Here is a 23,943-nt window from a genome sequence, read left to right as displayed (position 1 = left end):
AGAACGATACAAAACGAGTGTAGACAGAGAAAATTACACTAAATATACAGGCAGAGAGAGAGAACAAGAAACCCAGAGAGAGAGAAAAAGGTAAACTTGGAACTTCCCCGTAGAAGTGGTTCAATCTTAATTTTGGAGCTTTCGTGACTGCAGGAATTATTCTTTGGTTTTTTCGGTAAAGTCACGTATAAAAATAAAATAATAAATTAAATAATAGCATACGACGTTTCGATTGCAACACAAGCAATCATCATCAGGTATAATGAAATAGCGACATAGAATATAACCAGAAAACTATAGACAGACATATAAGCAGACAGATATCACCAAGATACGTAGAGAGAGCAACCCAGGTACAGAGAGAGCAATCTTTGAAATACGTAATCGACCAGGCAATGCGTTAATTGTGTGTTGACCGACTCTCTGTGTCGTTTTACATAACATTTCGATACTTTGCTAGGTTATTTAATTTAGTGTGTTCTGTCTCCCTCTAAGCCTGCTTACCTTACTCCCCTCCCTTCGTACTCATTGACATGTAAATGTTTTCCCTACCCCCTCCCTCTCTCTGCCTCCGCCCCCCTCTGTCTATTTAAGGCCACCCCACAGAGACGATCACCTCTCTCTGTACCTGGGTTGCTCTCTCTATGTATCTTGGTGATATCTGTCTGCTTATATGTCTTTCTATAGTTTTCTGGTTATATTCTATGTCGCTATTTCATTATACCTGATGATGATTGCTTGTGTTGCAATCGAAACGTCGTATGCTATTATTTAATTTATTATTTTATTTTTATACGTGACTTTACCGAAAAAACCAAAGAATAATTCCTGCAGTCACGAAAGCTCCAAAATTAAGAAATAAAACGTCGTACTAAGATTGTAAATGTTGTGGATTTGCTCTCCAACAAACTGGTGTGCTGTACTAGTAACGAATTGGCACGTTCTGTTTACGTGACAAACCTTCCTAATTGGTTGTCGGTTGGTGGTGGGTTTAACCACACATTTATATTTACGCGATCTAACCGAAGAAAAAAAACCTAGATTATGGAAGCAGAGCAACATTAATAATCCACTGTTGGATGAAATCTTACCCAAAGCCAATGCCATCTCTCAGGATCCTGTGATAAGCGTCCAAAAACCAAGACCGCCCTTGGTGAGGTGGTTGTGGATGAGTCACCGACAAACATTGTCACGTGGGTTAGGGTCACAGTCGAAGTCCTACGGCGCTTTAACTTTACCGTGCGGGGAAACGTTCCGTGGGGAACGTGGCCCTGTAAACATCACGAGCGCCGCCCGTGCGTGGCGACGAGACGCAAGAATGATGCCGTCATCTCTCCGGAGCGAGCGACGGGCACTCCCCTACAGCGCTCGCCGTCACCACACCTGCCGCCACCCCGCAGAATGAAAATTAAAAAGGGACGTTGGGAGCACCCCCATCCCCTCCTCTAGCCCCGTCCCCCCTGCCCCCCACCAGTCACGGTAGTGTAATCCAGCAGTGGTTCATTCACACACTCCTGTGGCCACAAGGGAGGCTGGCACGGCATGGCGGTTCCAATTCGTGCCTGGTGGTGGGGTAAGGTGGGGGGGGGGGGTGTAAGGAAGGTTTGCGCCGTGCCCGCTACCATCACATGCCACGTTGCGGCCCGACAGCAGGTGTGGCACGGCCTCGCCTGGCAGGACGACCGTCTGGCGTGATTAAACGACGAGTCGATTGCTCGGCCACAGATGCAATCGATTACTGTTTTTGGTGGCCGATTACACGGGCCAAATTAAAACGAAGAGCCGAGGCTTTTCGTGTCATCCGAGCAGTCGAAAAATCGAACCGTTAAATCGGAAGCAGCATCGGCGACTTAAACAATCGGACGGCAGCGTTCGCCCGCGTGCACCTCCCGCGTGCGCGGCACGCTTCTCGTTGGCGCGCTCAACGCACGATGCGCCAAGTGCAAAATGCCTTCTGGCAGAAGGCGAGAACCCTGTGCCCATCGCTACCACTCACGTGGTCGTCCCGCGGAGCACCACGTGGCTCCGAAGACCCCGGGCATCTGCCCTGGCTCACGGTAGCGTCCGCACAGGATGGAACGCCGCGGCGCACCGTGACGTTGCCGAGCCGCCGTTAGCGCCGTTGTCGCCGTCAAGGTCAAGGCGTCTTCACAGCCCAAGAAGCCGTTGATGCCACAAAAAGCTCGGCATCGCGGCGGTTGATTCTCATTTCTGTTTTGTTCATTTTTGCCGTGGGACATTTTATAAATAGGGCAGGCGGCGATAACAAAGGAGGGCTGTGATTGCGCCGTGTCTCGCGAAATGGCGAGCAGCATTTGCTCGCTGGCTTTCGTTTGGCGCCCTGCGAATGGAGATCGCCGACTGAATCTCTTTGTGGTGATGTGTGAGCGAGTGCATGTGTGTACAAACGTGTGTACATGTGAGTGTGAATGGACATGTGATATACATATCTACATGCGAATGCTTTTTCTATGGGGAGCGGTGGTGTAGTGGTTGGCGCACTGTGCTACGAACCTGGTGACCCGAGTTTGATTCCCGCTCGTGACCAACATTAGCGACAGATATCTGATTCGGTCATGGACCTCTCCTAGGTTGACTCAGCCTTAAACGAGTACCTGGTGTGGTGTGTAAACATCACCACTGCGTGCAGTGTCTGCAACCATAGGTGCTCGCTAACGGCCCTTGTCTTTGTGTGTGCGTGTGCAAGGGAGACGAGTGTGTCCCCCTTGCACGCTTGATGCGAAAAAGAAGCGCTCATAATGCAGTCATTTTTTTTTAAAGGCTCCACATTTTTTGAGAAAATGGCCCTAATTGTCTCGGAGCCAGAAGCACGTACTGGCTGGCACGGCAGAGCTCATACATATGCACACACGCACGTTTGCACACATGAACACGTACGCACGTACGCACACACACACGCGGGGTCTGAGCCCCTCCAGCAAGCCACCCACCCACCCTCCCTTCCCCAATATTTGAGTCAGGGCCAGCGAGAGTGGAAATCTGTAATCTGCAGCAGCTTTAGCTTCCTGCATACAACCCCACCTCCCCCCCTGCCGTGCTCTCTCTCCCTCTCTCCTTAGAATGAGAAACTGCGATTCAAATTTTGATTCAGGAGAGCGAACGCTATTTTTCGTTAACCCAATTACTTCAAACTGTTAATGAAAAGTGCGAAATGAGACTGGTTCTTTCATTCTCTCTCTCTCATGTCGGCCGTGCGCAATTCCCCTTCACCGCCCCCCACATCCTGCGAGCTCCGCACGGTGAAGGTTCACGATAGTCTGCCGGCCAGTCGGCCGGCCGGCCAGCTTCATCGCTCTCTCTCTCGCAAGCTCTCGAGCCGGCCGGCTCATCGGGATGGCCACCAGGCCCCCCCACAAGGATAAACCCCGGGACTTGGAGGCGGAGCGGGGGGCCGCAGTTAGACACCACCGAGCGTCTCACGACGAGCGCAAGATGCGGCCAAGCCGTCTCGCGGCAGGATTACCGCGTGGATCCCGTCCAAGCGCGGCTTCTAAAGCAAACAAAGAAACCTTGAAATGGAAAAGGAGGAGGGGTGATATTGCGCGGAAGATGCTGGCAGGAGAGCGCAGTGAACACGCTGTTATTATTCCTTTTTAATCTATCGCAAAATTGGCCATTAGGGTGAGTGTACCCCCCATCCGGAACCCAGCGGGACAGGATTTACCCACGTGCCGCGTAAATGACCCAACCGCGGGATGCCGAGACATTGTGACGGGGCTCGTGTTGGACTTGTTTTTCCTAGAAGGGCTCAGCAGAATGCGGACTCCACCTGTTCCGTCTGTCTGGGATGCAGCGTTTCCACCCTTGCACACGTGCACTCCGGTTTCCTCTCTCGCATAACACTCAATAATTGGTCAATAACACCTCAATATATTGAGGACCGTAGAGCTTGGGCAATTGTTGGCGCCGGCTATCGCATGGCTGCCTTCCCGTCCGTCTGCGGTTCATCCTCGCACCTCCATATCATCCTCTCCATTCGAGAGCGAGCGAGTACTGTGCGCTGCTTGACGAGTTGAAATCATTATTATTATTATTAAACAAACGACGAGCCGGGCCGCAGCGGCCGCTTCACAAAGTTCGTTTCCCATTGGTCTCCGCGATCACCGGTCGCGCTCGCGCGCTCCTGTCCATCTGACGCGCGTCGCGCCGTACGCGTGCGATTACACACGCGCGTCGTTGTTGTTGTCGTTGTTGTTACGGCGCGCTGCGGCTGGCGTTCACCGTTTCGTTGGAACGCGTCTGCGGTCGCCGCGTCTGCGGTCGCCACGGCGCACAGGCGGCACACGGTGCTCTCGCCCTGTCAGCGTCAACCTCACGAAGGCAGCCCAAGGGTTTGACGCTAAGCAGCCTCTGCTGCATGTGTGTGTTTCCAGTCTCGCTCACATTCTCTCTCACACTCGCGCGCACACACACGGGCACGCGCACGTATTCAAATACACGCAGAGACACGCTTGCAAATGCGTACGTGCATTCACATAAGGGCCTTGCGCATATATGAATGAGGAAAAAAAATGCCGCTTTTCGCCACTAACTGGCCGTGGCATCACCGTAGTGCTCGTGCCAGGCTAGGTGCAGTTTGAGGTGAATGAATGAACACTCGTGTACAGGCAGACATACCCCCGCAGACGTAAGTGTGCATGCACGTGCGCACATACACACACAGGTATGTTCACATATAAACACATACTCATGAAATCATGCACACGCACATCTATACAAAGGCATGTGTAGCTAAAACATGCATTGGTATTGTACAAAAACATACGCACACAAACGTATGATCAAATATACGCAGTCATGCATGAACCTGCACTCGCGCGCACGCACCCATACGTACTCTCACACACGCATAAAGGCAGATAGGACCATGCACACATATGCAAACACAGGCATGCACAGACATGCACACACACATGACTGCACACGCAAGCATGCATAGCTATGCATTCAGTGATTAATACGTGGAGAGAGACATACATACAAGCATGCATAAATACACACGCAGTCATTCGCACATTGCCTGGAGGCAAACACGCACACACACACACAGACAGCCACACAGAGGCTGCACAAAAGCATGCACATATACACATGCAATCCTTCACACAATGACAATACAGACAACATAGATAGCAAAGACACCCCCTAAATACTTCACAGACTGTAGGAGCAAAGTGTTGTGAGTGAGTTGCACACGAGGCAATGGGTGGCTAGCACCATCCCCGGTCGCCTATGTGTCCCGAGTGGCAATGTTTATGCACCGCACCAGGTACTCATCAGTTGACGGGTTCAGATGATCCTCAATGGTGTTGGCCACGAGAGGGAATCGAATTCGGGTTCGTAGTGCAGCACGCTCACCGGTGAGACACGCGCACCCGCAAGTACAAAGGCATGTTCATTCACACGACATGTAACCGCACACAGGCATGACCAAATACACACGCAGTCATTCGCACATGCAATTGAGACACAGACACGCACTGCCACGCACAGTGGCATGCACAAACACACAAGCAGTCATTTACACGCAAGCACGCAGACACGCATGCAGACACGCATGCACCAACACTACAATTTAGAGCACGCTAGAAATATGCCAGGCTGATTAGCCTGGTCACTTATCGGGTGTGGGCAATTCTGAAACAGTTTCCAGTCGGCGTTATTAAATCATGACAACATCTGCCGTGGTTTGTTATGATGAGCGGCGCCGTGTAATTTGCAGTAAATAAGAACATGCCCCCGGGATGAGCAGCTGCTTAATCCGGCATCGTCACGGGGGGGGGGGGGGGCACCGTCCGTCTCGGCCCACGGGCAGCCCGGTGGCACAACCCCCCCCACCCCCCGTGCCCACTGCCACACGTGGCGAGCGGCGTGAGCGTGTGGAGTGGCGAGTCTGTGTGTGGTGAGTGTGTGTGGGGGGTTTTTTTCTTCATAAATTTGCCTGAGCCCAGATCGCTCTTGCGGATGAGACTCGCATCCTGGCCTCTTGAGTTTCTTGCCTCGTGTGCATGGTGGGGACTGTGTGGCACGAGTGGCATGCGTACTTCAACGGGTTACATGTGCACTGTGATGTTTGTGGTGAGCTACATGCGTGGTCAAGGACACAAGTGTGTGCGTGCATGTGCGTGTGGTGAGAGGCATGTATGTGTGGTAAGCGATGTGTGCGGTCAGTGGCAATGCGTGATGCACGTGTGCGATGCACGTGTGCGATGCATGAGCATGATGAGAGATGAGTACGTGGCGAGAGGTTCGATAGTATGTGGTGGCTGAGGTGATCTGTGCGTGTGGTGAGACATGTCATGCGTGTGGTGAGAGCTGTGAGACTGTGTGTGTGCTGAGTAGTGTGTGGCGAGGGAAACGCGTGTGCTCGACTCTCGATAACGACCTGCATGACACCCCCATAGGTAGACGAGGGTGATTATGACATTGTCACTGTGAGGTCACCTAACAAAAGTCAACATTCGTCAGCAATAGTCAACAATAGTCAGAGGAAATCCGCCAAGGAGTGCTCGGTAGCCGTGGATTGTAATGCCTCAGTGAGTTGAACCCAAGATCAACTCCTTACAGAACCCAATACCTCCTTGCCGTTAGGCACAGGTGTAACCACTGACGCTCACCGCGCCGCCCTGCCGCCCTGCCGCCGAGCACGTCACCCTTCCACGACGTTGTGGAGTCACGGTCCAGAGCAGCGTGGAGAGCAGCGTGCCCGTTGCTTGCCCTGGCGAGCGATTCACAGCAGTGGGCGGCCGCCGTTCCTCCAGCAACGCGGCGCAAAGCGGCGCCGTGGGCCGCTCTAATTCGAGGCAGATGTGTTGGAGTGGTGGCTGTCAACATCTCTAATTGTCGTGATTTCTCACAAACCGTCGGTGGCGGCGGCGAGGAAAGGGCCGGGAGAGTGGCTTCTCGAGCCAGCTCTGACGTCGCCTCATGTCGATTAAGAAAGGTGGTTACTTATTTACAACTGTGCTGGTGTTTGCGGTTGTGTTGTCTTTGTTAATTTGAACACCATTGCTGAACACAGGTCTAATGGTCCGCATCAAGCGGCCAGCACCAGACAGCGCTATCAACGTTGCGATTGATAAGAGTATCACCCGTTTCTTGACTTGAGCGAGGTTATTATTGTAAGAGCTTGAGAGAAGAGACAATGACGATGATGATGATGGGAAAGGGAATTACAAAGTGAAGCAGTTCGAGGGAAGAAGCAGAGAGAGAAGCTTCGTGACCTGCGATGTACGAGTGGATGAGCGAGTGGGGGAGTGAGTGGTTGGGCGAGTGAGTGAGCGTGTTATTGTCACCCGCAGTGTGGTGGTTGAACACAGTTTGGATGAGACAAAACAGTCAGCGTCTGGTAGACAAGTAACAATGGTAGTAGTGATAGCAGGGCGATACGGAGGCGACCGACCGCTGGTGAACGAGGGAGCGAATCTACGAGTGCTGGACCATCAATCATCCTGACTGCTTTACTCTGAATTCTGTCCGGTGCCGGGAGGTAGGAACTGGGTGCTTCCCCCCAGATATGACAGAAGCAGCAGTGATAATGGCCCCGAGAGAACGAGGCTTGCCACGCAAAGAAAAACGGAACTTCATCGGAGCCTCCTTAGCCAGACGGGTAACACGGCCGCATCGCAAGGCGAAGTGCTCCAGGCGGTTTCCGGGTCGTTCCGCATGCCGGGAGCTTCTTCTGGAACTGATAAAACGATGACCACTTTCAAAATGACAGCACGCGTATTATTTAGATTATTTTTACATTTTAAACAAATTATTTTGGTGATGTTGCGTTGGGCTGTGTTGCCAGTGGTGCACAAGAACAAATACATATAGATGAAAAGAAACTAAAGACTTTCATCAGGAGCACTGTGGCTATAAAAGTATATAACAGGTGACGTTTTGGGCAACGTCCCTTCTTCAGAGCAGAGAGGCCAGAGAGGCAGGGTCAAAGTTCGCTTCCTGAACAACCTACCGGTTGCACTGCCAAACCGCACGCCGGTGCAACCCGAAAGCCCGTCGTGAGAGCGAGGCGGTTATTTGTTTGGCGTTTTTTTCCTGCGTGTTCATTTCCTAACAAACGAGGCAGCGCGCGGGGATCCTGGAATAACGGCGCCGGCGTTTAGCCGTCGCCGACGAGCGCAGCCGCCGCGTCTGCAGATGCGCCGACCGCCCGGGCAGCCCGGGGAATCGACCGTGAACAGATTGGCCACTCAGCGGCCTCCGTGTTCTGCCAATTACCGAGCCCGCTTGCTGGCTTCCCAATCTCATCTGTGAAATAACTCACGCGAGACGCGCAATAGGTGCACACGTGCGTACACGAGTGGCACTTTTTGTCAATCCACTGCTGGATTAGAGCCTCCCCACGCAGTGCCCAATGTCGTGGCGGTTGTTAGCTATTTTACCGTAACATTGACCGCCAGGGTTTGCCAGGTGTTGTAGGCGCAGGGCTGCAAGGTGGACAGCAGATCACAGCATTGAGCGTTACCCCCAGTACGTGCCAGTAGAGCCGTGGATTCTCGAATCTATCTGTAGGGAACTGTGCGTCTCCACTCTTTCCCCCCTGTGTGTATGCGTGGTTCGCGAGCATCAATGAAAGCTGGCACGGCGCATCCCGGATGATTTGATCATACCATAATATTTGTAGGTAGACAGTATTTCTACATTTATTCTGATGCTTCTCTACAAGGGTGAAGGGAGTACAGGGACATCAGCCACGAATGTATAATCATAGAGACTGCAAAGCACAGCATTGGAGCTTATAAAGAAAGCTGCTTGCTGACACAGAGAAAAATTGGCGGTGGAATTTCGTGATCTCTTGGGGCCTTTTTCTATTTGCGTATGTGACATTGACCCCACACATGGGTACGTGTGCGTTTCTCCATGGAAAAGCCCCTGCCTACCTCTCCCCCTCATCTCACTCTACGCCCCGCTCCATGCACTCCCCTACCTCTCCCCTCTCTTGTACGAAGCAATGGTGAGGTGCGGTGGCATTATCGGAAATGGATTTGATGACCTCTTGCACTTGAGTGCTTCCCAGCCACCCCTAGGAGCTGCCTTTGAATGGGGGGTACTGGTTTTATTTAGAGGGGCACGCCCCCCCCACCGCAATCTCCCCCATAGATTTCCCACAGCAACCGCAACACATACCTCGGATTGTGCACATGAGCAGCGCTTACTTGCATCTACTCGTGTTTTCTGCGAGCGGTTCTTGGAAATGCTGCGGGCAACACAGATCCTTGACGTGCCGCAAGGACAGTGAAGAAACAATTCTTGCAAAGAATCTCGATTCCTGAACCGTGATAATCCGTGAAATTGTGGGAGGGAGAACGAGAATCTCCCACCCACTGCCCTCGACGGACAGGTCATAATCATTCACGGAAAGGACGGGAATCGCGCACACCGGGGTAGGGTCTGGAACCCCCCCGCGCCCCCGCACCCCTAACCACGGCGTGATAAATAATAATGGGGATGGGGGCATCATTCTTATAAATATACCATATTACGACGCCTCTTCTCCACGTTGTATATTTCAGGCCCCGTGCTAATGAGCCAAAACCTTTTAAATTTTTAAACAAGGCCATCCCTCAGTATTCCGAGCGAGCGAGCGGTGCCCGGCGCTGGGAGGCAAAGCGCCGGTGTGGCGAAGGCCGCGAGCGGACGTGGTGCCAGCGGGCTCAGCTACGACTGGGGTTGACTAATCACCGAAAATATGATGAACTACGCGATTAACTCGGCGTGTCGGAGCGCGGCTCGGACCTGGAACCTGCGGCAGTTTTCTATAACGCCGGCAATAGCTCCAATCAATTACGCTTGTCAGCCGAGCGAGCTGTGACGGAGAGGCCGACAGAAATAAATAAATATGTATCCAAACGGCAACAACAACAAAAACGGAGAAAAAAAAACACACACACAAGGAGCGACCAGCCGGCTGGCCGGCCGACGAAATAATAAATGTAAGCGCCCGTCCCTCCTTAAGGGCACAGCATGAAGATGACACGGTCTGGCAAAGTGTGCCGAAAACACACGCTTGAAAAGGTCAGTGGACACGTGAGCTGACAGTGGCGGAGGGAGCCGGCGGGTTCAGTGCCGCTCAGCGTTCTCCGGCACGCCGAGGTGGCCGGGCCTGAACCGCGGCGAGGGCTCGTTCACGACACAACCGCGAGACACCGCACCTCGCACCCCGCCCCCTTCGTAACCGCCACCGCTGTCAATCACGCGGCGCTTCACACGCTTCATTACAATATTCATAACGCCACCGCCGTTGCCGCTGCTACGAATACGGCCGCGTGGACAGTCGCAATGGATTGTCTGGCTCCTGATGCAGGAAACGTCGAATTTCCCACACTGGCTCAGGGCTGTGAATGGAGAGGAGCTGCGTTGCACGCTTGTTTGAACAGCGAGGTGCTTTGAATTGATGTTGACTGTTGCTGCTGCTGCGAATACGAATGACAATGACACATTCTCTATCGGGGTCAGTTGCTGAGCCACCATTTCGTCATGACCAAATCCCCCGCAAGGCGTCCCATCTCGTTACATCTCGGAAGCGAAGCAAGGTTGCGCCTGGGTTTGTCTTGTACGGGTGACCACCAGGCGCAACAGGTCATCACAGGGCTGTAAAGTGACGCTAGGGGCAGCAGAGGGCAGTGCAGTAAATCCACGACGGTACTAGGGGCTTACTTTCAGAGTTAAAAGTAACCGGCTTGCTGGTGGACTGGGTGAGCAGGCATGTGGCTGGCAGCCACAGCTAGAGACCTTGGGTTGTACTGCACGTCAATGCTCACACTTCAACATTTCCAATATTCAATAATCCGTAATGACCAGCCTGTCGAAATATGGTAAAACGACACTCAAGTCCTGCACGGCATGGGGAGGTGCTCGTAAAAGGCCTGTGCACATACGTTGAGCGACTTGAGGCTCGCGATCTCCTGGACACAGGGAGAGCCTGTGAGGTTGTTGCCTCGTAGGCATCACGATTAGCGGTCACATGGAGGAGCGCAAGGTGGACAGCCTCGACCGGTCGAAAGTGTCGATGATTGGCGGGTGGACGAGGATTTTTGGGGGCCGTTAGCCGGTGGTGAGCATGCACACACAAGAGGTGGGAGGGATCGCGGAGGCAGAGTGCAAATAATAACAATTCTAATAACATATGTTGAACAAACTACGATGTCAACAAAGGACAGATAAATCACAAGTGTGTTCTCGCGAGCCTGCAGCGGTGTCCGGAGTAAAGAAACAAGCGCTAAACTGACACACTGCGCTGCTGTTCAGGGCAAGGGTGCATGCGAAGATTTTCCCAGTAAACAATTCCACTGCCCATTGGTAAAACAGCTGCCCTCCTACAGCACGGGATGAGAGCTCGGAGCAGCGCAAGGGACAGGCCGAGGCCTCCGCCTCTCTCCCTTGCCTCCCCCTAATGCCCTCCCAAGCTCGCTTTAGACACGACACGACCTGCACCCCGCCCCCCCCAACTTGTGCCGGCACTGCGAGAGAAAACTCCGCGCCTCCACGTCGCGATCGGCGCAGACACCTGTCAAACCAGATTATTTCCGCTGATCGTTTGTGGCAGACGCGCCGGAACTCATGCCACTATCTCACCCAAATCTCGCACGACCCAAATCCCTCTGCCTTCCCGCACCCCCTCCCTCAACCCCCCGGCAAGGCCAGAACCTCGCTCAAGAGCTCTCTATCAATCCGTCTACATACTTCCCCCCGCCCCCCAATCCTCTGTCTCCGACCCCCCTTTACGACCCCACATTTCCCCCCCCACCCACCCTCTCCGCGACGCCCGCGCTTAACGCAAGCCACCCGGCACCGGCGGTCTCACGCTGGCTCCGGCGACCCGGGTTTAACCCCCCGATCGCCGGCTGTCCCGTCTCCAGCGCCGGCTAAGCCAACGCTATCCCAGACACAGGTGAACAGTGCTTCCTGAATTATTCATGAGATGAGTTTAAGCGCAATCGCCGCGTCCCAAGAGATCGGCGCTAAAAGCAGTGGTGGTGCCGTCGCGGCTGTGTCGATGGTGCGGTGGCCTCGTCCCAGAGGGCAGGGGAGGGGGGCGGTGTTTGCCGGCCAGTGGTACGGCAACCAACTCTGCTGCCTGCTTGCTACGCCGCTCGCAAGCACCGCGGATCGGCACGTGGGCGTGTGTCGCCGAGAAGAAGCGAGCAGCCAAATCCTGCCGGCAGGCAATCGGTGGGGAAAAGGTAACCCCAGAGAAGATGGTACAATGAAGATTCATGCCATCAATTTGCAACCCCAGGCACAGATTGAAGCAATCAGGCAGCTGATTAAACAAATCAGTCAGACAACGGAGTGGGTTTTTCACATGAAGCTTTTAATTCCATCTGTGTTGGCTCGGGAGACAAGAGGCGCTAGCCAGGGACGGTGTTTGCACGTGGGCGTGAGTGGACATCCACTTGTAACACCTGGCCCCACCAACTACCTTTCGCCCCATGATTCAACGTCGATGAATTGCAATGGTTATTATGTTTGCCGTTGAGGCGGTTCATGGAGAATCTACAGGCTTCATATCGACCAACCATCGTATTGCCGTGAACGTGACTGACGTTGTTGAATCTTGGGAGGCTCAGCAAGCTGCATGCTGGTTAGTACTTGTTTGGTGACCAACAGGGCTTGCCAGGTATTGTAGGCATGGGACCGCGAGGTGTGGCCGAGTTCTCTGGTTCTGTCTCACACTAAGACAAACTATCATTCACGGTAATGGCCAAACATCCCAATGCAGGACCCTCCTGAACACGAGTCTTGAGGCTCCAGGAGGATTTCCTAGACAAGTAACTGGCGGTATTGTTATTACTGTTATCTGAATCTGCAGTTTCCTCCAATGAGTGACACACAACTTGTATGCATTGTAAATCAGTCGCTGATTCTTGAAAGAAAAATTTGATGCATGTACTGTGTGAGGAGTGCACATTATCTGCTATGACGTGCGGATCAGAAGACACGAACATCCACAAAGATCAAACGCTGAACTTGGCGAGGTGAATGCAAGGAGAAGGTGAATGCGTGAAAAGGAGAGCATAAACAAATCAGAGCAAGAGTATTAAATTGTTCAGAAAAATAAATGGGCTTGGGTAGGCCACGTCGCTGGAGAGAATGACGGACGGTGGTCGAAACTAACAACAGAGCAGCAGCCAAATGAGGAAATGCTCAATAACACACCCAGTGCGGAGAATGGAGCAACAAACTCGGCTTGCGTGCAGGAGCCAGGCGGATTGTTGTATCTACAGGCCACGAGGGATGGTGACGTATTGGGGAGGCTTCATCCAGCAGTGGATAGATAATGGTCTAATGACGATAACGATGATCGTGATTGTAAGAAAGGATTTTAATCACAGAATCCTTACAAGGCTATGTAAGAGGGGTGGTGGCAAAGAGGAGGGTCACATCATGAGTATTTTGTTGATGCAACGTGTCATGAATTTGCATCCCTGCGCAGAGGCCTGGATACTACTCAGTCAGCGTGATTGATGATCCAACACTCTCAAATTATTCTGTTTTTGTTTCTTCACTTGCACTGCTGCTCCACTTTGGAATTCCATCCCATCGCCTTTTTTTCCCAAAGCTCTTTAGAACAATAAGATAACCTGTCTCAATTCAAGAAACCTGTTACATGTCACAACTTTGCCAGCTGCCGTTCATTGCTGACCATTTCAGGTTTGGGATCTTTGGGCTGTGCTCTCGGCACATGTTGTTCTTGCGTGTAGGCACATCTCGCGAGGTTCCACTCCGTCCGTGCAACACTTCAGGCACATGGCACAGCAGCCACATTCGCACGGGGGCAGGCGGCGGCGGAGGCTAAGAATCAGCGAGGATGACGACGCCGACTGCGGGAATGTGGATCTTGGTTCGTACAACGCCCGCGCCTCCCCCTCCTCTCTCTCCGGATAAGGAGGACGTTAATCAGTGCCGGGGCACGTGGTGACACTCGGCATCGCCGTACGCTCACACGTGAATCTCGGTGATCGATGAGCTGGGAGTGGGGGGGGGAAGAGGTGAATCTTGGCACGCAATTAATGCGCTACAGCTGGGAGGCATTTATTTCATTAGCGATAATGAAGAAGTGCAAGAGTATATCTCCGCGCGAGGGTTTACCGTCCAAGTAAACGGCGTATTGTTGCACATGCCGAGGTTACCAGCCCTGCGTGCGACAGCAGGGAATGGCTGGCGTGCGGCGTCGGATGGAGAAAGGGTGAACGGATTTGTCACAGGTCGACCTGGAACTCGGCGGAGCTGCCTTCGGCTCGTGCCAGCCGTGTCTGGATCAGCCCCTTCACAACGAGCGAGAGGCTCGCAAAGGGTGCGACGGAGTGATTGGTAGCCGCCACCCTTCAGCGATAAAAGGAGATGTCATTTTCGACAATGAGAACACCGTACTGTACAGCCCTCTGTCAATACACTGCTGGATGAAGGCCTCCTCGTGCCCATGTTGGTTATAAAGGTTGATCGACCGTACTTTACCACGCTGGTCAGTGATACGGGTTGGTGAATTGGACAGCATTCAGTACCAGTTCAGGGATACTGGCTGTGTGCAGATATTGAACTCAGGTTCCTGGGTTCACAGCGCTGGTGCGCTCACCACCGCTCCTCTCTGTCTGGACCAACAACATCGTCAGCATGCAGGAAGCCCTCCATCCAGCAGTGGATTAGCGTGGGTGACGGCGATGATAACGATGAAGGGACCTCAGGGTTATAATTAGATCCGTGACATCACCCACGCGTGGCCGTTCTCTAACAACAGCAAATATCGCACCGCATCTGTGAGAATTCAAAGAGGACTTCTCACTTTGTGACATGTTGCTGATAGCGCAATTGGCAACGAGTAATTTAGAAATAAATAAATAATTTGCTCGAAGTGTGCGGGGAGACCGGGGCCATTGGCACGGCCGCTGTGCCGTGCCACACCATCGGCACACGCTCGCGGCTACCCCCCATGGGGGACGGGGGGGGGGGGGGGCGCTGCTGACTCGGTAAAATGTGTAATGAAAAACAACAAAATAAATACATAAATGACGCACGGTGACGGGAGGAAAACAGATGCCAGGAGTAACAAATTGAGCTGCTTGGCTGGAAGTGAGATTTGCTTCACACGGAACCCCCACACAGAGCCGGCAGCAGCAACAGAGACGGTGATGAGTTGGGACACGCGGCTCACTGCGAAGGGCTGTGTGGCTCACTGACAGCTTCTATAGGCTGTGTGGCTTACTGGTTTGGGCTTTGTAGGGTAAATACGGGTTATTGGTATTGGCTGGGCCGGTCGGATGGGTCACCGCAAAAAGCCTGTGTGGGTCCTGTGGCTCGCTGAAGCGAGCCACGCGCACGATAACGTCGTGGCTCGCCAACGAGCCTCCTCGTGTACACGCGTACGCTCGTGCACAATGGCACGCTCGCTCGCACGCATCCACGGGGGGGAGTGGGGCTCGGTGGCAAAGCAAATTGAAACGCCTGTTTAACCCCGCTCCGTGTTTTCCTTGTTCAAGAAAGCGCGTCGGCTTCATGCCGATCGCGCGCGACAGCTGGCCGCGGCTGCTCGAACCGCGGCGTGCGGACGAAGTTAACGGGCGAGAGAGGAACCGTGCGGCAGCCATCGTGACGCGAGCGAGCAGATGGCAGCGGGAGCGGCTTTTTATCGTTATGCGTGCCGGAGGAACACGGAATCACCGCCGTTCCCGCGCAGCAAATTACACAGTTATTGCTCACGATAGAGGTCGCAAGAGGCGCGTTTTGTGTGGAACAATGTGGTGTTTTGACACGGGGGCTCAGAACACATCTTGCCTCGAAGGAAGCCGTACAATGGAGATGTGAGCCGCGAAATTGGATGCGTGGAAATCGGATGTGCGGCTTATCAATGGGGTATTTTTTTACGACGGCGCATCGAACGCTTTTCCGCCAACGTAAGCGACGCAGTACCGCCCCCCCACCCTCCTAGGCTTTCGTCCTACAAGAACCACCAAGCCGCAGCGCAAGCGGCTTTCTGAGCAGCCGCACGGTTGAACGGCCCCGGGTTTTGTTTCCCCGCCGCAGCAGCCACCGTGTCGGACGGCTCGCATCGCCCACTGGGAGCGACGCACGGCTTGCGAGGGTGCAGGAGCTGCGCTGCACGCTTCTCGGCACAGTCCACAGAGACGGCGATGAGGGTGACGCTGCTGGGGCGGCCGGGGCAACGTGTCGGGTGAGATGGTTTACCCGCTTGCTCGCTGGTGCTGGCCACGTAACCGAGCCGGTGCAATGCGCTGGGTAACCAGAAATATCGTTCCTCTCTGCCACGGTGGTTTTTCTGGTATAACTTCTTCTGCCGGTGTAAGTGTGCATGGCTAGGCTAGGCCACAGTGTCACCATCTGCAGTGAATCAGAGTCTTCAATCGAGTCTGCTCAGACAGCAATCCTCCTCCTTCACGATACGAATCACAGCCTGTGCATACCACGCAGGAGTTCGTGCTGTATGGCTCTCCCACGCGTTATCAAGGTTGCAACGCGTGCCGCTCGGGGTGATGTCGGACGGTTCGGTTCACGCGCTGACAGCTTCCTCAGCAACTGAACTAAAGAAGCTTCCAGCACATGGAATGAAACGTCGGACACTCGGTACAACCAGAAAATGCTTCGGACAGTCTGCTTCTGTCCACATTCCCACTTTAGGCTTCTCCGAAAGCCCCAACTCATCTCGTTGACTACACAATGACCTCATGACGTCGCCCAGTGCGAGAACGTTTCAGCAGAGCCCAACGCACGGCAAGCCGGGCTGAGACTCAGGTCTACAGGCAGCGGTGGCGTCTCTGATGAGAAAACTGCTCCTTCCTGCTGATGAGACCCACTCTGTCTGGCACTACTGGAATGAGCGAGGGAAATCGTTATCTCTTTTCCACCCTCAGTCGATCTCCAACCCCCTCCTCCACCACCACCACCACCACATCTACCCCCCTTGGCGAGTCCCATGCTAGAAGCCAGCCCAGTTTCCCCACCACCGCCTCTCTCCCCAGGCACCCCCCCCGCCCCACTCTACCCCCCGCCCCACTCTCCCAACACCCCCACCCATCGCACTCCTCCACATCGCGCCGCTGGCAGTCACACGTGGAACCATTTACCCAGTTAATTTTATGGGTGTCGTATATTTAAATGCTAAGAGTATGCCGTTATGAATGTCTTTGGCAAATGTGGGTTTTGTTAAAAGGAACATTTATATATTATATATTACATATAGCGTAGAAAGACATGTCGATGTGTGCATGTCTGTTGATACAATGTTATGAAAACATTAAGCGAATATGCCTTGGGAAGAGCGGTTATTTGTTACTCTTCGGCAAATGTCTTGAACTCGTAAACAACCCTCAAGGTTAAACGTACACGCACGCACGTACAGACACGTGCACAGACGCACACAATCGTGCGCTTACAAATGTAACACACGTACAGGGTAAGTAAATTACACGAGAAGATAACCTACCTGAATGCAGCGTGGTGTGAAGAGATAAGGACAATTTCAGGCACAATGCAGGAACGAATTAAACAATATATATACACACACATGCTATTACGGAGACAAATTTAATTAAAAATGAAATAAATATAAACCCCATTGCAAGCACATGAGCAGACGTTTAAAGTCCGAGTTGATGTTGTTGGACCAGCTGAGAACTCAAGGGCCCAAGGCAGGAGTCGCATCCGCCCGAGTGGCCGGGGGCACGAGGCCGCGACCCACCTGCAGCAGAGGCCTCTGCACGGCGAGGGCCTTCATAGGTGTCGGCGTTGGCCAGCATCTTGAGGGGATCGGCCACCTTGGTGACGGCCTCGATCTCCTTGTTGATCTCCAGGTGCACCTGGTTGAGGAAGATGTTCTTGACGTACTGCGTGAGGAACTCGCGCAGGGTGCACTGCTTGCCAGGCCCGTAGCCCATCGCTTGCTCCGTCTCCTTGATGAACCTTCGCGCGAGAGGAGACACGCGCGAGATGGTCGGGGGAGGGAGGTGGTACTCGGCGGTTGACGCGGCGACGCGGGTGGGCGTCACAGACGGACTGGGACGAGAGTCAACCGTCATTAAAACCCTTGAACTCCCAACCCCCACCACTACCACGAGATCAGAGAAAGGCGCCACTAAAAAGATCCGTCCCAATGGATGTTGGAGCGAACGTGGACTGAATCACGCTCACAGACATTCGATCAGCTGTCCTGATTCCGTCACGATTCTATCCAATACATTTACTTTTGTTAACATTGCGGTGAATTGGAGCGTCTCTAGTGCCTGCAGGGGATCGCGTGAAGCCATTGCAAACCAGTGAGGCAAATACAAACATAACTGATTCTCACACGCATGCTGCCATGCATCGAAAGAATCATGCAAACTCGAGGTCGCTGTGTGAGGTCAGAGGTCAGAGCGGTGAATCGGCATCCGCTGAGAGCCTGGGTTCCAATCCAGGTACCGACCGGCCTGGGATTAAAACGGGTTCCCAGGTATAGCCAGTTGATAGTCCCAGCCCGGTCACGAATGACGGCACAAAAACATCCCATCACATTCAATCTGGTTGTGCACTTGATTTTGCTCGTTGCCAACACTGTAAACTATCCATTTTTCATCTGGATTTCAAGCTTTCGTGACTGCAGGAATCCATACTATTTGGTTCTTTCGGTAAAGTCACGTAGGTATAAAATAAAATAAATCATGACGTTTCGATTGCAACACAAGCAATCATCATCAGGTGGGAAAACCACAGCAATAATTTTTTTTTGCTGAAGTGGGAGAGAGATGCCGTGGTAAGAGGTTATATAAGTAAGAAAGGGGGGAGGGGCAAGAGGGGAGAGAGAGGGGGGGTGTGGGGTAGGGGGAGGGGAGCGCTGTGTGGACGCTAGGTGAGGGACGTGAAGCTGGACGGGGGTAAATTGGGCAGGGCTGAAGTGGGAGGCCGAGAGAGCTGGAGATGCGGGGTGGGGGGGGAGTTAACTCGTAAAAATAGACCCGGCAGGTATGATAGACAACAACCATAAAGCAGTTAGGAGTTTACCTGGTTAATAACATCCTTCCAATGATTGCTCAATTTGTATCCATCTTCTCGGTTGAAGTTATGTCCCCTTCTTGGTTCTTTCAGTAAAGTCACGTAGAAGGGAAGTAATAAAATAATAAAAATAAAACATAATAAAACAATTCTCACGACGTTTCGGCCACAACGCAAGCAGCCGTCCTCAGGCGAAGAATGAAACACCACCAAGCTTGGAGCGTATATTTAAGCTGGGTTAGAGGGGGGGAGGTGGGAAGAAGAGCGCCTAAACAAAATAATTTGCATATCAAGAGGAATTCAGAAGTTATGTCCGTTATTATATCTGGATGGTTTCATGAACAAACCTTTGATAGTAGCCCGAAGGTTTGCAGAGCACCTTGGTCTCGGAAAACACAATATCACGTGAGCCCACAGCGTTATAACAATGGTCAGCTCCGGTAGAAGTATTGGTTCTGCCGTGTTTCAGATCTGCCTTGTGTTCACAGACACGGTCCGAGACATGTTGTTTTGTTTCCCCGATGTAACTGCTGCCGCAGGTAAAACTCGGTTTGTAAATTCCAGGATATTGCATGTCAGGAATGACATGCAATATAACACAAGGCAGATCTGAAAGACGGCAGAACCAATACCTCTACCGGAGCTGACCATTGTTATAACGCTGTGGGCTCACATGATATTGTGTTTTCCGAGACCAAGGTGCTCTGCAAACCTTCGGGCTACTATCAAAGGTTTGTTCATGAAACCATCCAGATATATAAACATAGACATAACTTCAACCGAGAAGATGGATACAAATTGAGCAATCATTGGAAGGATGTTATTAACCAGGTAAACCCCTAACTGCTTAATGGTTGTTGTCTATCATACCTGCCGGGTCTATTTTTACGAGTTAAGAAGACTCGAGGAGCCGGGCAGCGCCGCGTGGCTGAGGGTCATCGCAAACACAGAACGCGAAGCTCTCCGCTGTGTAACAAGTTCCCAGAAAGAGCCTGCTTGATTTGTTTTTTACCTTGGGCCTTTCACCCCAGCTGCACACAGACAGCGAGGTATTTGATGTTGGCTGGAAGAGGCTGATGAGCTGTGAGACTCCGGTTTCAGGTTTCCAGCCCCCCCCCACCCCCGCAAGATGGGGTCGCCAATGACGGAAGATTACGGAGGAAGTTACACGGTGAGATGAATTGAACAATCGTACGCAAACTCAAACAAAACAACAGAATGATAGAGAGGAAAAGAAAAATAACAGAAATTGTTAAACCATTATACGAAGACGGGAAAAATAACACTTGCAAATTCAGAGTTGCAAGTCACAGTTGCAAGTGTGGCATCAAGAGTGAGTTTAGGAGCATCCCTTGATGGGTATGGTCACCAAAATTCAGTTTCAGTTTGATTGATTTGGAATAACCCTGTGAGCCATTCGGCTCTTGATTTGGGTGCAACCGCAACAAACAATAAAATGACAAGATACATTTAAAATGTACCGTACGCAAATTGAAACATCCCCTACAAAAACAATAAAATCTTCCAGAAAAAGCACCATTTGTTTATGCTGCGTACAAAAATGTGCAAAAAAAATCCCATTTTGATGTTAGATCACAATAACAATCATGATACAATTTTGATAAAAAATGTAAGTCTAACTCTACACTACATAAAAAAATCGGGCTAAACTAAACCTTTCTAGAAATTACTAAAGTACTGCTATAAAAACAATGTAACAGTGATCATAAGAAATGTGATTGAAAGTTAACAATAGCGACATACACAACATATATTACTAAACCTAGCATCCTTCGCTAGCGGAATGAGTCAATCCATAACAGCAGGAGTAATAATAGTAGTAGCAGCACACTATAATCAAAATACATGATCATTTCTCGCATTGGTCATCTATAGCTATAGATTTGATTTCAGGCCACTGGATAGCAGTGGCAGCTAGGGTTGTACGACTCCTCTAGAGCAGTTTTGAGTGATGGTCTTATAGGTAGTGACAGCGGATATACCACCATCCACTGGCTATATATTTATATGCATAGCGGACTGAGCAGAATGGTGTGGAGACACACTTCCAAGCGCACAGCTGACATAAAGAGATCAACTGTGGCTCATATTGTTTTCTAGATCCTAACTAGGGACCTCGATCATTACGCATGTCAATGCAAGTCATCTGGACAGTGTGTGCCCTGCTTCAGTTGTTCATGTTGCTGTTCAAAATAGAAAAAAATATTTTTTTGCTAAAATTAAGAAAAGAAATCAAAGTAAATATTGGAGGCTTTTGCCCAGAAGTGGGAAGATACAGGTCGACAACAACGACAGATAGTAAAAGACCCAGACTCACATAGAGACCCATAGACTCACACAGAGAGCCATAGGTTCACAAAGAGACCCATAGACTCACAGAGACCTGTAGACTCAAATATAGACCCAAATATACAAACTGAGACCCAAAGATGTACCAATAAACCCATAGCCTGACACGGAGACCTACAGACTCACTCAGAAAACCATAGATTCAGAGACCCACAGATTCACAGCAGTGGGAAATTACGCAAAAAGAACAATAACAACGTTGCGAGACTGTGTTGGCAGTGTTGCACCGGCAAATATAAAATACGCTCATCCTGTGGCTTACATACATAAATAGTACTCACAAAAACAGCGAGTGCCTGAAACACTGAGCTTGTTATGTATTCTCCTGTTCCATGGAAGTGTTAGCAGAAGAGAATGTGTTGAGCTCCAAAAGCAATCGGTTGTACTGTAATTTGTTTTCATTAATACAACCAGCAAAAGATAGCTAACAACAGAGGGAGTTTGAATTGAGATTAATGTGTGAGAAAGGCAAGAGCGTGACTCGGCGCTTTGGAGGCAAGGGCTGGAGGCTTACGTATAGATTTGTGAAACTCCAACACCTGCTAGGCGAGCAGATGACCAAGAGATGACAGTACAGTTTATTCTGCTTGCTTACCCAGGAAAGTCTCAATAAGTCTCAATACTCTTTTTTTGGAGGGTCCTGCTAAGTTTTCGTAGCAGGAGGTGATCCTGCTGCTGCTGTGTGATCCCAATTGAGTAATTCGCACAATATTTACCGCTGCTCCCGAAAGCGAGTTTCAAGTCAGACTGAGCGAACTCAAACGAGACATGGGGAGTTGGAGATGGGGGGAGGCCAGGAGGCGGGAAAGGGGGGGGGGGCAATGGGCAGCCACAGGAAGGCAGAGGGAGAGAGAGAAAGCAGAGCCAAAGAGAGGCGGGAGAGGAGATGGAACAGCAAAAAGAGGAGAGCACAGGGCGATTGGAAGGGAATTAAGGAAGTAAATGTGCAGCCTGCCGCAGTGTCTGGAACGATCACATCTCCCTGCTTTCAGAACATCCCCGACGGCATCTCGCGGCGGTGTGAATTAAAGCGGGCAGACAGTCTGACGGACGGACAGATAACGGATTTAGCAATTTTCAGAGCACTCGCCAAACAGCCTTTCAGCCCCACATTGTCTTGCTTTCTCAATTTCGGCTTTAATCAGAAATCCCAATGCAGGAACGAGATAACTTACTGCTCGCTGCCCGAGGGAGAGATACCCGCACCCCAGATCGCTCCCACCACACGTCCGAGTCTAAACAATCTGAAAACCTTTGTACAATGAGGCTTCTTTATGTTCTCTTTTTTTAATTCTCCCATATGGAGGCAGCAATTTCAAAACGAGGTTTCTTATGAAAAGCCAAATCCATGCGGCGCTTCACAAATGTGCATATTTACCCGGCTGTGTTGTCGCGAGTTTGTGATTGCCGGATTAAAGCGGCAGCAGCAGCAATTGTCCTGGAGGGGTGTCCACGCCCCCCGCCCCCCAAATTGAGAAGATCACAAAAAAACGATCGAACTCGCAAAGTCAATTCACACCCCCGCCCAATTTCCAGGCATTGAATGCCGCGAAACTGTTTCATCCGCAGACAATAAGAAAATAACTCACCGCGGGGAAGAAAAACTGGTCACAGATTCGTTACTTATCAACTCGATTTTACTTTATTTGCGCATCTGCCAGCCGGGCGCCGTGGTCACAAGTGCGCGGATTGCTGCAGCACGTCTGAGATTTCAGGTGACCCTCGGAGGTGAACTCAGCCATTCAGTCCTCTGGGGGCAGATATAACAAGTTGTGCTTTGTGGATGGCCATCAATGGCTGCTCGTATGGATTTAAATGCCTGCAACACAGCAATGTGTAATTTCCAGCACTCGTTCATAAAAGGTGTTTCAATCAGTGAATGTTACCTGCTAGTGCAAGTTAATTTTGTTTCACCAGGGGAAAACTCGAGAGACCAGGATTATCAGGATCTCACTTCGATTTCTAACCATATCTTTAATTTTCTAGCCTCTTCATCACTGCAGCTCAGCCGTGGTAGAGCCTCATCACAAGCACTCATCAGCTCCGTGTCATTATCTCAACGTTCTTTCTGATTGCCCTTTCTACGGCTGCTCAAAGATTTTTCGCTGGGGGACGGCGGCGGAACCCGGCGAGAGTTCGTGGTCGGGAGGCGGCTAGTGGGGCCAGCCCGCAGGCCCAGGCCCTAATTTACGACTCTCATAAGTAATGGGAGGCAGAAGACATTCAATTACAGGAGGGCTGATCTAAATGACATTTTAATTACGTGTAATAAGCAAGCGCTTGTTAACCGTTTCTCGCACGAGTACTGGATGGGGACCGGGTCGGGACGAATCCCTCAGAACGTCGCTCTCGCTCGCGCGCCACAGCGCCGATGGGAACGTGGCCCGCTCGGTAAAGCCAAGCCACCTTCCCAATAATTGGCAAACGCCGGGTCTCAGTTTACGCTCGCGGAAGGACGCCCGTGAGCGTGGAACAGCAGAAGGCGCACGGGTCATCGGTACGTGTGTGTGCATTCAGGCTAAGGGTTATGACTGCGTGAGGGTTAGATGCAGCAGCGCAACT

At 51.6% G+C, this 23,943-nt stretch overlaps 1 protein-coding gene across 1 annotated transcript in view; it reads right to left on the bottom strand.

The window, feature by feature from the left end:
* The window catches only part of EXOC4 (exocyst complex component 4), a 112,382-nt gene that overhangs the window by 26,428 nt on the left and 62,011 nt on the right, over positions 1–23,943 (bottom strand). The window contains 2 exon segments of the mRNA XM_061562701.1: positions 17,723–17,758; positions 17,760–17,943. Coding sequence (XP_061418685.1) covers positions 17,723–17,758; positions 17,760–17,943 — 220 coding nt within the window.

The sequence above is a fragment of the Lethenteron reissneri genome, chromosome 30 (assembly GCF_015708825.2).
Source record: "Lethenteron reissneri isolate LAM-NWPU_2019-01 chromosome 30, ASM1570882v1, whole genome shotgun sequence".
In the NCBI taxonomy this organism is placed as follows: domain Eukaryota; kingdom Metazoa; phylum Chordata; class Hyperoartia; order Petromyzontiformes; family Petromyzontidae; genus Lethenteron; species Lethenteron reissneri.
The sequence above is the reverse complement of the archived record's forward strand: the minus strand, read 5'-3'. Positions and strand labels throughout refer to the sequence as shown.